The following is a 13,433-nucleotide window of genomic DNA, read 5'->3' on the forward strand; positions in this document are numbered from 1 at the left end:
TCGCAAATCGTCATACACAATGGTTTGTTTATTAATTGGAATTCTTGTTTGGTTGGTTCCTAATTCCCCAAGGCTTTTGTGGTTTTCAGCAATGCTTGAAATTTACTCTTTTCAGTGGCAATGTCATTTAATGCAGTGATGTCTTTAATTTTGTGCACGATATTGTGTTCCACCACAGATCAAAAAGGCAGTTGGCATCCTTGTGTTTGTGTCTGTTTTGTGTACCAGTGTGATGTATTCCTGAAGCTTCAGTGCCCATCCACCAGTCGACCTGACAGGTCCTTCAGGCTAGTCAGCCATCATAGAGAAAGGTGGTCCATCACAATGGTGAATGGGTTTTCCTTATAAATATAGTTGGAACTTGTTGAGAGTCCAAACAGCTGCAAGGCAGTCTTTCTTGGTTGTAGAATAATTACTCTCAAACGTGGGAAGTGCTCTGGAAGCATAAGGTATCGCCTTTCCAGAACCTTCTTGTATTTGTACTAGATCTTCATCTACCCCATCACTGGTGGAAATGCAAAGTTCTCTCTTGGCATTATCATCATACAGTGCTAGGACTGGAGAAAATGTTAGCACCTTCATAAGGAAAATGACACATCTTCCTGATGCCTCATTCCAGGAAAATTTGATATCCCACTCTAGCAGTTCTTGCAACAGAAGTGCCATGATACGTAAGTCCTTTATCAATCGCAGGCAATATGAGCACATTCTGAGAAAACTTCTCAGATCATGAATGTGCTGAAGAGTTGGAAAATTTGTGGCTGCTCCTATTTTTTCTGGATTGGGTGGACTCCATTGCCATTCACTACGCACCCCAAACTTGTTACTTTTTTGGCCCCAAACTTGTTACTTTTTTGGTCGCAAAGAGGCACTGTTTCAGTTACAGACAGAGCTCACTTGAGCATGGTTGTGAATCAGCTTAGATGTTCTTCAAATCCCTGGAAAAAAAAGACACTGTCATCCAGGTAGCAAAAACACATCATTCATTCAAGGTATCAAAGGTGATTGTCCACCATAAAACAGTGGCTGGAGCGTTCTGTAGTACAACTGGCATACATTTGAACTCTTAGAGGCCATCATGAGTTACTGAGACAGAGTTTCCCAGTTAGCTTTATCAACCTCAGTTTGGCAACTGCAAGTCCATAGTTGAGAAATTCACTGCTTATCTCAAGCAGTCTAGGATGTCATCAAAGTGTGGCAAATGTAGATCTAATTTTATGATTTTGTTCAGTCTTTGGCATCAATGCAGAAATACCAAGTGCCATCTATCTTATTCACAAAGGCCACAGTAAATGATCAAGGGCACTGACAGTTCAGTGGTGTCATCCTGCAGCACCTCCTTCACACCCAGATTATCCATTGTTCAGCCAACACCCTATGAGTGCTGGCTGATTTGTGGACAATCCCCAGTGTTGATATGGAGTTTTACCATGTACAGTGGGTCTGTTTTTTCTCCACTCCACTGCATTGTCTGTAATGGTAGCAGAGCATGATTCTTCATCAGTGGTATTAAACTGCCCTTCCTGGACTGGTTCAGCTTGCCTTAGACACACACACCTTTTGCAGTGTGTGGTGACTGCTTGTGATAATTAGTGACACAAAGTTTCTCCTTGGCCACCTACAATTCTTATGGTCATCACAGGCATCTAGATTTCTTTTGTGAACCTGACCAGCTTTTTGCAATCAGAAAAAGCTTAAGAGCTTAACTGAGCATCTAAACTGATTACTGAAATTCAGCTCATTGATGATGGCAGGATAATGTTTTCAAAAGCAAACTACTCTCCAGAGCAATCTTTGTTGTGTGTGCTTTTTCAAATAGTTTTGTCAATCTGGAGCTCTGATCTTCCACAGTCTGATGGCTTGTGGTGCTTTGAAGAAGCCCCATACATGAACAACATTATGACCACTTTCTGACAAAATGACAAATTCAAATGGCTGTGTTCTGTCAATGATAGCTATTCTTGCAATGCATGTTCCTGCATGTATTTCCCATTTGTGACTTCCAGCACAGTTGTTTTCATATAACAGAATATAGTCTTCTTTAGCTGTCAACAATAAGCATTTGATATTACAGTAAAGGAAGTCCCTGATTTGACTAGCACCAGGACAGGTTGGCCATCAATGATAGTGTTGATGAGATTTCCTGATATCTTGCTGACTGTCATCCATGGAGGATTTCCATTGGCAGTGGCCTCATCTCCATAGATGGTTGCCTCATTTCATTTTCCTGAATTCGGCAGGTAGGTGAGCAGTCGGTAACTGTACAGCAATATGGAACAGCTATGGTGTGTCGGGGAATGACCATGTGCAGGGTATGGCAATGAGCTTTGTCCCATAGTTTGGCTGTAATCATATGCAGTTAACTGGTGCGAATGGGATTGTTGTTATGGCTAATGTCTTGCAGTGTAATAGTAATCAAATATTTGACTTCTTTCTCTGCAGTAACATACAATGTGTCTTGGTGTCCACTGTGAAAACAGATTGGCATGTTGTCCTCCATCGTCCAAAGGTCTGTTGTTCTGCGGGGCATTATACATAGCGGAGAAATAGCTGTACCTGTGTTGGTGGGTTGTTTGACAGCTGCGGTATAAATCCAAGTCTGAGTCCATTTTTCATGGTGTGTTCTACTGGTGGTGAAGATTGGTGCTAATGTTTGATATACCTCTTGTCTATGCAATCTGATATTTCCAGCTGCCTTAAAATAATGATGTGTCTCTTGTCCTACTATTTGGCATATGAGTGAAGTGACGTCACGATGGTGTTCCACTAGGGCTGCAGAGATCATATCTTGAGGTCATATCTCTTTCAACCAACTCCTCCCCCACCCCACCCCCTTCCCACATCGCATTTCCTCAATGTGCTGCCACCACTTGATGAATTCTTCCATTGTTCCAAAAACAGAAGAGTTTGGTACATGTCTTCCATGGTTTCTTTCATCAAATGTAAGATTTTGTCAACTTTTGTCATATTTGGATTCAAAAAGTTGCAAAGGAAAACAACATTCAGTATGTACGACCATGTCATTTTGTCATTAATTTGGACTTCGTTCCTCAATTGATCTTCCACTATGTGAAGTTACTGCTGACTGTTGCCAAATGTGTTCTTCAGTTTGGCGTGCAATTTATCCCAGGAAATGAACTTCTCTTCCTCTGCTGGGCTGTGTCATCCAAGTAAAAATACAGATTTGCCACACACATCATAGCATCCCTCCTCTTCTCTTTGGCAACTTGATCAAATCCTCTCAACCATTTCATAGTATCCTGACCAATGTTTCCAGACTGTTTTGGAATCCATTAGTGTCCTGAATATACGAAACATGGGAACAATATAATGCTTATATCTTGGTTCCTGTCCATGTGGGCAATAGCTTTTACATTGCCTAATTGGAAACATACCAATGGCCTTGCCACAGTGGTAACACCGGTACCTGTCAGATCACCGAAGTTAAGCACTGTCGGCTGGGCGAGCACTTGGATGGGTGACCATCTGGTCTGCTGAGTGCTGTTGGCAAGTGGGGTGCACTCAGCCCTTGTGAGGCAAACTGAGGAGCCACTTGATTGAGAGGTAGTGGCTATGGTCTTGGAAACTGACATTCAACCAGGAGAGCAGTGTGCTGACCACATGCCCCTCCATATCTGCATCCTGTGACACCTATGGGCTGAGGATGACAAAGCAGCCAGTCGGTACCACTGGGCCTTCATAGCCAGGAGGAGTTCGGGAAGAGTTTTAGTTTTTTTTAGTTTGATTGGAAACACAGTGCAGTAGATAATTTGAAGTACCCGGCATCTCCACCAAACAGTGTCACATCATAACCAAAATCAAGTCCAAATCTAAAAGCAGGAACATCAGTGAAGTGCAACACTTAGCAATAAAAAAATTGTTTATTATGAACGTCATCTTACAGCCATAAAAGACTGGCCTCTTGGACAGATAATGCCGCTGTGCATACAAACTCTGAATATTCCAGAAAATACAAGCCTTGCAAAGATAAGAAATTTTGAGAACCTTCCAGAAATGATAAATACTAAATAACAAATTATTCCTGGTGGTTGGGTTTGAATTGGCAACAACACACCATGCCAGCCAGTGGCAATAACCACTAATCCACACTGCATACAGCACAGCTTGCAACAATTGAATCTTAACAAAGGAATTAAAGTCATCAGGCACAAGTGGGGAGGGGTTTGGTAGTTATCAAAAGCTCCAATGTTAAGCATCTTATGGGGGTTCTTTGGGAAATGGCATTCAGGGCTGGAAAGAAAACCAACATGCCTTAATGTGCCTGCTGGGGCAGGGGGAGGGGGTGGGGATGGAGGGGAGGGGGCTGTGGCATCCTTATCTGAAATGTGGAGGAGGCCTTGCCTGTGGCTGTTGAGTGCGCAGGGTGCAATCGTAGGCAAGTCATAGCTCACATCAATACCAATTATGCTTGTTGATTGGGTTCTGAGGCCATCCTCAGTTTATATGGGCAGCTGGAAGAAGTGGTGAAGGCTATTGGCTTCATACTTGGGCACATGAACCTCTTTGAGGTACACAGTCATTTGAGATACTTTGATGTACGCTTGCCAATTTAAGCAGATGGTGAAATCAGATTGTATACGGACTAAAGACACTTCAGCTGTCAAAATTTTATCAGTAAATTGCCGAAGTATTCATAATAAAGTTCTTGAATGTACTATCCTCCAGGAAGTTTGTCACATTAAAATTATACTTGGGCCCAAGAGCTGATTGAAATCCAAAGTACAAAGCTCTGAAATATTTAATGAGTCATGGAATGCATTTCCAAGACACAGATTAAATGCCATAGGAAGGGGAGTTTCATTGCAGTCAACAAAAATATTCTCTCTATTGAGGTCAAATTTGAGTGTGACTGTCAAGTTATCTGGATATGTTTAGCCAGGTCTAGATGAAATCCTGTTAATTGTTTGATGTTTTTATTAGCCACCAAATTTTGCTGTGGTAGTTTCAGAGTCAATCAAAGAAAATCTAGGATCTGTAGCATGAAAATGCCCAGATCATGCGGTATTGATTGGAAGTGACGTTAACATGCCAAATATACACTGGGACATCTATGGATACATTGCAGGTGGTACGGACAGTGTGAAGTGCTTCTGAACTCATTTTCTGTGTGCTGTTGTGTGCAGCTCACATGCAATGGGAGTATCTTGACCTTGTAGCTGCGAATAGGCCTAATCTTACAGACGATGTCAGTATAGAGACAGTGATTACTGACTGTGAAGTCATCATAGTGACAATGCTTAATAACCCTAATAAATCAATCAAAGAAGGCTGGGAGGGTATTTTTGCTAGAAAGAACATATAAGCAGTTGTTAGCATTCCACTTAGACCATGAATGGACATGATTTAGTTCCAGTATGATGGACATAGAGAAATTATGGGCAAAGTTTAAACACACTGTAAATTGTGCACTGGAGAAGTATGTGCCAAATAAGTGGATTAAGGATTGAAAAGACCCACTGGGGTAACTGGTTTGCTACCAAATAAGGAAAATGCTGAGGAAGCAAATACTGTTGCACTATTGGTTCAAAAGAGAGTGAGCAAATGACAACAAGCCAAAGTTAGTAGGGATTTGTGTGTCTGTAAAAAGATCAATGCATAAAGTGTATGACAACTACCATCATCGTACCTTAGCAAAAGATCTTGCTGAGAACCCAAGAAAATTCTGATTTTACATAAAATCACTGTTCAGGTTGAAGGCTTTTTCTATCCAGCCACTCATTGACCAGTCTGGTGTGGCAACGGAAGATAGCAAAAAGAATTCTGAAGTTTTAAATTTCATGTTTAAGAAAATATTCACTCAGGAAGATCGTACAAACATACTGTCATTTGATCATTCCACAAACTCCTGCATGGAGGACATAGTAATAGGCACCCCTTACCTAGAGAAGCAACTGAAAAAGAAGAAACAAGTCATTAGGTCTGGATAGAATCTCAGTTTGGTTTGATGAAGATGGCTCTATAACACCAGTCCCTTACTTAACTTGTATTTCTCCCAAATGTCTCGCCAATATTCTTAACATTGGTTTGCTGCTGAGTTATTGAACATATTTCCAGTTTGAATATAATTAATTTCCTTGAGATGGAAAAGCTTCTGTCCACAAATCAGCATAAGCATCATTTGTGCGAAACTCAGCTTGTCCTTTTCTCACATGATATCCTGCAAACCATGGATGAAGCACATCAGGCAGATTCTATATTCCCAGAATTCTGAAAAGCACTTGACATGGTGCCACACTGCAGGCTGTCAATGAAGGTATAAGCATACAGTTTTGGTTCCCAGATGTGAGTGGCTCAAAGACTTTTAAAGTAATAGAATCCAGTACATTGTCCTGGACAGCAAGTGTTTGTCACAGATAAGGGTACTGTCTGCAGTGCTCCAGGGCAATGTCATAGGACCAATTATATACTCTGTATACATAAATTATCTGATGGAAAGATTAAACAGCAATTTACAGTTGTTTGCTGATGATGTGGTGTGCAGGAATGTGTTGTCACTGGGCATACAAGATGACTTGGAAAAAATTTCTAGTTGACATGACAAATCTAAATGTAGAAAAATGTAAATTAATACAGCTTTAACATCATGTCAATGTCTAGGTCAGTGGAGAAAGGACACAAGCTCAGATTGTGTCAAGGATGAGGAAGAAAATCATCTGTGTCCTTTCAAAGGAACCGTCCGAGCATTTGCCTGGAGTGGTTTTGGAAAATTACAGAAAAACTAAATCTAGATGGCCAGACAAGGATTTGAAGCATCATCCTCTTGAATGCAAGTCCATTTGTTAATGAGACCATGTATAGAATACTAGTGTGTCCCTTTCTTTAATTACTGCTAAGGTGTTTGGGATCCCCACCAGGTCGGATTAATCTTCTCAAAGAACTTCAGAGGCGGGCTGCCAAATTTGTATATGGTAGGTTTGATTAACATTTAAGTATTGTGAAGATGCTTCAGGAACTCAAATGGGAATCCCCAGAGGGGAACGCTATTGAGAAAATTTAGAGAATCAGCATTTGAAGCTGACTGCAGAACAATTCTACTACCACCAACATACATTTTGCACCAGGACCACAAGGATATGGTAAGAGAAATTACGGCTTGTATGAAGGCATTTAGACAGTCATTTTTCCCTTGCTCTATTTGCTAGCAGAACAGGAAAGAAAAGATTAGTAGTGGTACATGGTACATTTTACTCAGTGGTCTTGATTGTGGCTGTCTTGTCTAACTTTTGTCATCAAGAAAGTTTTCTTCACTCAGAGCTTCTTAAAACAGTGGCAAACTGTTGCATTGGAAAGGTATAGAGTTGTGAAACCTTGGTACGAATGGTCCAAGAGTTGATTTGCATTCAAACTCTATTGCTTCCTCAGTCCAAATATACACATGATAAAATAAATGGACTAGCAACCCCACAGTAGACTGAACAAGCTGTAATTTGTACAACTAACTTACAGCTGGTGCCATAACTGACCACCTCTTATGGAAATTAAACAATCTACAGTAACTCTGTAAGCCACAAAAAAATTTGTGACCCATGTACCTTATCCCTTAAACATCCTATTCTAATATCTGATATTAAATGAACCCTGAACCATGTTGCTTTTAATATTTAAGTAAATAAACCAGGGAAGTAAAGCTGGAGAAGCTAGAAGTTGACTGAGGACAGAAAAAGTATGTTTGAAATCTAAAACTGGAGGGACTTTCCTGAAAGTAACATTTGATACCATTGTCACATCCAAGTCTTCGCTTGAATTTTGCATCTCACCTGATTCAGAGCTCAGCCCCTAGCACACCTTTATATCCTTCATTTATCATACATATTTCTTAATTACCTTATCGCCTAATGAAGGGACTGCTTAAGAAATATTGACAGATCAATTACTAATACTGCTTCAAAAATACTGAACCGTCAGTGCCTGATATGAATTCTTTACCTGCCTGCCTATGTGGCAATAAGTCCTCCAGTTGATCCTGTACCACAAATTAAAGTGGAGAATTTGCTCTTCTAATTCACCTGGTCTTATGATGATAAACTATGGATTTTTTTTTTATAGCCAAAACTTGATTATGTTAAAGATGAGAATAATTTCTTTACTGGATCTTGACTTATGGTGGCCAAAGGTTCATTTTGGATATTTGGTGTTCATAATGTTTCACATCGTATCTGACATTATTTTATACCTACACTGCCACAGCACACTACCAGTTTACAAATATGAACATTATTAGCATCACTTACAAAGAATACATCTTATCTTGAAAGGCATAGTGAGAAATACAATAAACTGATAACCATTTCTTCTCGGCTAGGCGACTCTTTCCTTTCATGATTTAAATTTAAATATAAGTATAAAATATGCATATTATTTTGTATTTTCCATTTTAGTTTCAGGAAAGTTTATTAGCTTTCGCAGCATGCCTGTGTCATTACGTATTGCTGTAAAGCTGCAAAGAGCAGTGGACTTCAACATTATGCACAATTATTTAAAGATATTTTCTATTTCATGATGCATTAAACAGTTCACAATTAATTATTTCCGTTTAGCAATCTGAAAGAAACAATGTCAGAGAAGGTGTTTTTTGTACAACACTGAATTACTTTATCAAAATTTTCTATAATTTTTTGTAAAAACATTTTCTCCAACATTTTGTGCAAACAATGCTCCATAGCTTCAATGTATTTAGAGAATGGCATTCCCTGTTTCATCAAATTTTTAGACTTATATATGCTTGTGTCATAGATGTATAACAGCATTGATCTGTAATGTAGTTGAAATGTAACAGTCTAACTGAAACCCATTTAAAACACACAAATTTTAACCATAAACAGTAATTATTCACAGAGGTATATGCAAATATGTACTTGTGGAAAAGTTACAAAGAAAATAGTTATGGAATCTTAATTACACTAATGTGTAGAAGTCCGTTAATTGGTAGGAACATTTTATATGGTATGAATCTTCTGTAATTAGTAAATATAGCATGTGTATTGTTAACATTTGATACCTAAGCATTTATACACCCTTCAATTAATGTATACTCTAGAATTCACTCCTGTGTTTAATATATAATAGTCAAGGTAATTATTGAAATGTCATTGGTTTTAGGATGAGAGTTTTAATTGTAATTTTATTAAAAAAACCCTTTATAACAATGCCTAGGATTGTTCAGATTATATATATAGGGGTAGCCATATTGGCATAAGGAAGTCAGTCTGGTTTTGGTTTTTGAGCAGTGAGCATGTAGCTGCTCCTTTTGTATTGTAAGTATTGTTTTCCTTTGTAATAATACTTTAATTTTGTTTTAAAAGTATAATAAATATATTGAAACATAATACAAAATTGAATTTTAATTTTAACTTTTCCGAAGTTAAAATTTTACAGTCACTGAAAACTTAGGACTTCAGCTGTGACAGATCTTCAGAAAGGTTGAGTACCCAAACCCCAATTTAAATGTTTAACCTAGGAATAGTTACGTTTTATAGTCCAGTGAAGTTTTTAGCCACACACTAATTTCTATTTCTCTTGGTACCGACCTTTGCACACAGTTGTCGGTACTGGTTGTCTGTTGCACCTTCAGCTCTTGGCGGCAGAGGCTTCCCCCTGCGCCGGAGTTCTTGCACCACGTCGACCACATCAAATATCGATACAGGGTCCACCTTGTTGCGTACTACCAGCCCAACTAGATATTCTATGTAGTGCGGCCTGTGGAATCAAACAAAGAGAGAGACGCACCTTGAGCAATCGTCCACGATACACCTCCTCTGGAGTCCCATAAGGTCGTGGTGGCAAGCGTATGCTGGCTCGCCTGACCAGCGTTTCAAGATCATCAGTGTACAGTACACTTACAGTATCCAAGCCAGCATTCCGGATCATTCTACTTAAATACTCTACATAGTGTGGCCTGCAAGGGAAACAATTCACTAGTTCGGATCTGTACCTTCCAATATGTTAGTTCTTTCCTTTGCAAAACAGTTTATTAATTTGCAAGTAGTGTTATCCCATTAACCATTAGAAACCGTAAATGTATAAAATCAGTATGAATTGACATGTCATTAAATAAACAAAATCAACTGTTTGTTTTGCATATGTGCTGCAGTATATTTGTGGAAGAGTGAATTACACCGATTGTAACTTGTTTCAATGCTTGTTCTAAATGCTGTTAAAAACACACACAAACACAAGTGCTTCATGTGCATAAGGAAGTAAAGTTTCAGCATCTTCTGGTAGAACATTACTGGCATACTAGTGAAGCATCAGCTCTGGAACTAATTATGAGAATAAACTTAATACTTACTTACCTTTGATTTCTATTTTTGTATCACAGGTACAATGTGACACACTTCCATCACCATCTCAAAATAAATGGCTCAGGAGGACGAAAACTGATTTTAGTTCTTTAACAAGTATGTGGGCCCGCTGAAAAGTAATGCCTCTGAATTTATGTGAAAACTCTCAACACTTTTTAAATAAAACACACATTACTCTCATTCTACATCTTTACCCTTAAAGGATACATATTTATTTCTGAACATAGTTGCCATGGCAATGAACAAATTTCTCCCAACATGAGACCAATTTGTTGCCAACATCACTGTAGAATGTTTTACTCTACTGATGGAGCCACAATCTCACCTCTGCTTGCACAACTTCTTCACTGTCCAAGTGATGTCCTCATAGGTGTTCTTTAAGTTTTGAAAACAAATGAAAATCTGATATGGAAGATGACTGATGGCACTGTCATGGTGTAGGAGAGGGTGCTCCAGGTGTGGACAAACTCTTTGAATTCAAAACTCAATTACAATACACTGTTTCTTGCACACCGACATTTGGAGCCATGTAGCAGCCAAGAACAGCAAATATATAGACATGAAGAACAAAGATGTACAATGTTAATAAGGTTTGTTTTATCTAAAAAGCCTTAAGAGTTTTCAATAAAATTTTGGCATTTTCAGTGTGCCCTCATATGTTCAAAGTCTTTGTACTCTTTTCTTAGAGACCACAGCCCAGAATGCTATGAAACTACATCATGGTCTTTTAATATTCATAACATAATATGAAGAACATAACAATAATCTGAGAAGAAAGTACTATACTATTCTTTTGAACTGTTACTGATACTAATCAATACTTTTCACAAAATGTCAGCAACAATACAAGTGTGATAATGTCTATTACAGAATTGTGTATGAGCACTTATCACTCTGATATCGTTGTTACTTTACTCAAAGTGCTCACTGATTTTTCCACTTCACTAAACAAAGTGATTCACTTAGTGCAGGCCCTGAAACAATTTCTCCAGAGGCAGAGCTTTTGCGCCATTTCAATTGGAACTTCTGAGTCACTAAGTTTGTATTGGGGGCCATGGAATTCCAAACAGCCAGGGTCAGTGGTCATGGGGTAGCATCATTTTCTTGAATCACTTATAGGGTGAGGGCTCCATTTTGGTACCTTAAAGATATCAATAATCTATTTTCACATTGAAGCTAAGGAATAAGGTGGTGTTCTACATAACTGGCAAGAAAAGGAACATAAGGGAAACATTGACAAGAAGAAGGGACAGGATGACAGGATGTGTGTTAAAACATCAGGGAATAATGATATATATAATTGAGTCGCCTCGATGAGCAATGCATCCACAACTTCCAGAGCAGACGCAGAGCTATGTTCGACCTCCTATGGGAGTCTCAAGGTAGCGAGAATGGTGGACATGGAAGGGGATTGCAGATAGGAGGGAATGTGGGTCAGCCGGGAGGTGTGTCAGGATAGTCTACACAATTGTGATAAAAACTGTGTCTGGTGGTGTAGTGGTTAACGCAACTCTCCAGTTAGCAGGAGATCCCAGGTTCAAATCTCAGTACGGCACACATTTTCACTCATCATCGCTGATTCTGCATAGAGTCCTAATGCAGCTGATATCATATAAGTTTCTTCCCTTTCCTTTCGCTTTCTCTCCCCCCTCCTCCCCCTTCCCCTCTCCCACCTTCAATTTACATAATCAGGGAAATCCATGATACTAATGGGTGCTTTAGAGGCTGAAAACTGTAGGGCAGACTGATACTGGAATCTTGCAGATCAAAACACACACACACACACACACACACACACACACACACACACACATACACACACACACACACACACACACACACGCATACATAATATATAATGTAACAAACAGTGTCAATTCTGTCCTTTGTCTTTTGTCAAATGACTGTCTCAGCACTTTCCACTTCACCTTCTATGATAGCAATGTAGATAACAGGAAAGAGCACAATAATAGGAATCTGCCATTTTCTTGTCTGTTAACCAGATCTGCTAATTAGCTATACTCTGCTCAAATGACTGCCTGCCCCCCCCCCCCCCCCCCCTCCCCCATATACTCATCAACTGGATTTGATATACCCATATCTGCTTCAGCAATGTAAATTTCATAATACTGGTTTGCCTAAAATGAAATGAAAATGAATTGGAAAAAGAACATGTAACCTTTCTCCTACCGTAGAACATCTGAGTGGTAAATGGACAGCATACAATAGGAATGAAATATGCTTAACTTCCCAGGTATGTAATACCTTTTCCTTCAAATATGAGAGACCACTATACAGACACTTATTTCAGAGGTGTAGAAAATCGATCCATAATTTTTCTCTGAATCGATTTTGTATTCTGTTTTGATTTATTTTTTCCAATGTGTTCATCAGTGAAAATTTGCTACCCTGATAGTTTTGAATATATGTGTTACCAACAAAAAGTATTGTGAAACAAAAAATACTTAAATAACTTTCTACATCTACATCTACATTGATACTCCGCAAGCCACCCAACGGTGTGTGGTGGAGGGCACTTTACGTGCCACTGTCATTACCTCCCTTTCCTGTTCCAGTCGCGTATGGTTCGCGGGAAGAACGACTGTCTGAAAGCCTCCGTGCGCGCTCGAATCTCTCTAATTTTACATTTGTGATCTCCTCGGGAGGTATAAGTAGGGGGAAGCAATATATTCGATACCTCATCCAGAAGCGCACCCTCTCGAAACCTGGCGAGCAAGCTACACCGCGATACAGAGCGCCTCTCTTGCAGAGTCTGCCACTTGAGTTTGCTAAACATCTTCGTAACGCTATCATGCTTACCAAATAACCCTGTGACGAAACGCGCCGCTCTTCTTTGGATCAACCCGACCTGGTACGGATCCCACACTGATGAGCAATACTCAAGTATAGGTCGAACTAGTGTTTTGTAAGCCACCTCCTTTGTTGATGGACTACATTTTCTAAGCACTCTCCCAATGAATCTCAACCTGGTACCCGCCTTACCAACAATTAACTTTATATGATCATTCCACTTCAAATCGTTCTGCACGCATACTCCCAGATATTTTACAGAAGTAACTGCTACCAGTGTTTGTTCCACTATCATATAAT

General features: G+C 39.4%; 1 protein-coding gene across 1 annotated transcript in view; it reads right to left on the reverse strand.

Annotated features, from left to right (window-relative positions):
• Positions 1–13,433, reverse strand: part of LOC124594116 (E3 ubiquitin-protein ligase lubel) — a 468,996-nt gene that overhangs the window by 2,657 nt on the left and 452,906 nt on the right. Inside the window, exons 22-23 of the mRNA XM_047132473.1 lie at positions 9,748–9,916; positions 9,549–9,716 (exon numbers count right to left, since the gene is read on the reverse strand). Coding sequence (XP_046988429.1) covers positions 9,549–9,716; positions 9,748–9,916 — 337 coding nt within the window. The remainder of the gene's footprint in view (positions 1–9,548; positions 9,717–9,747; positions 9,917–13,433) is intronic.

This window comes from Schistocerca americana, chromosome 2, assembly GCF_021461395.2.
Source record: "Schistocerca americana isolate TAMUIC-IGC-003095 chromosome 2, iqSchAmer2.1, whole genome shotgun sequence".
NCBI classification, from domain to species: domain Eukaryota; kingdom Metazoa; phylum Arthropoda; class Insecta; order Orthoptera; family Acrididae; genus Schistocerca; species Schistocerca americana.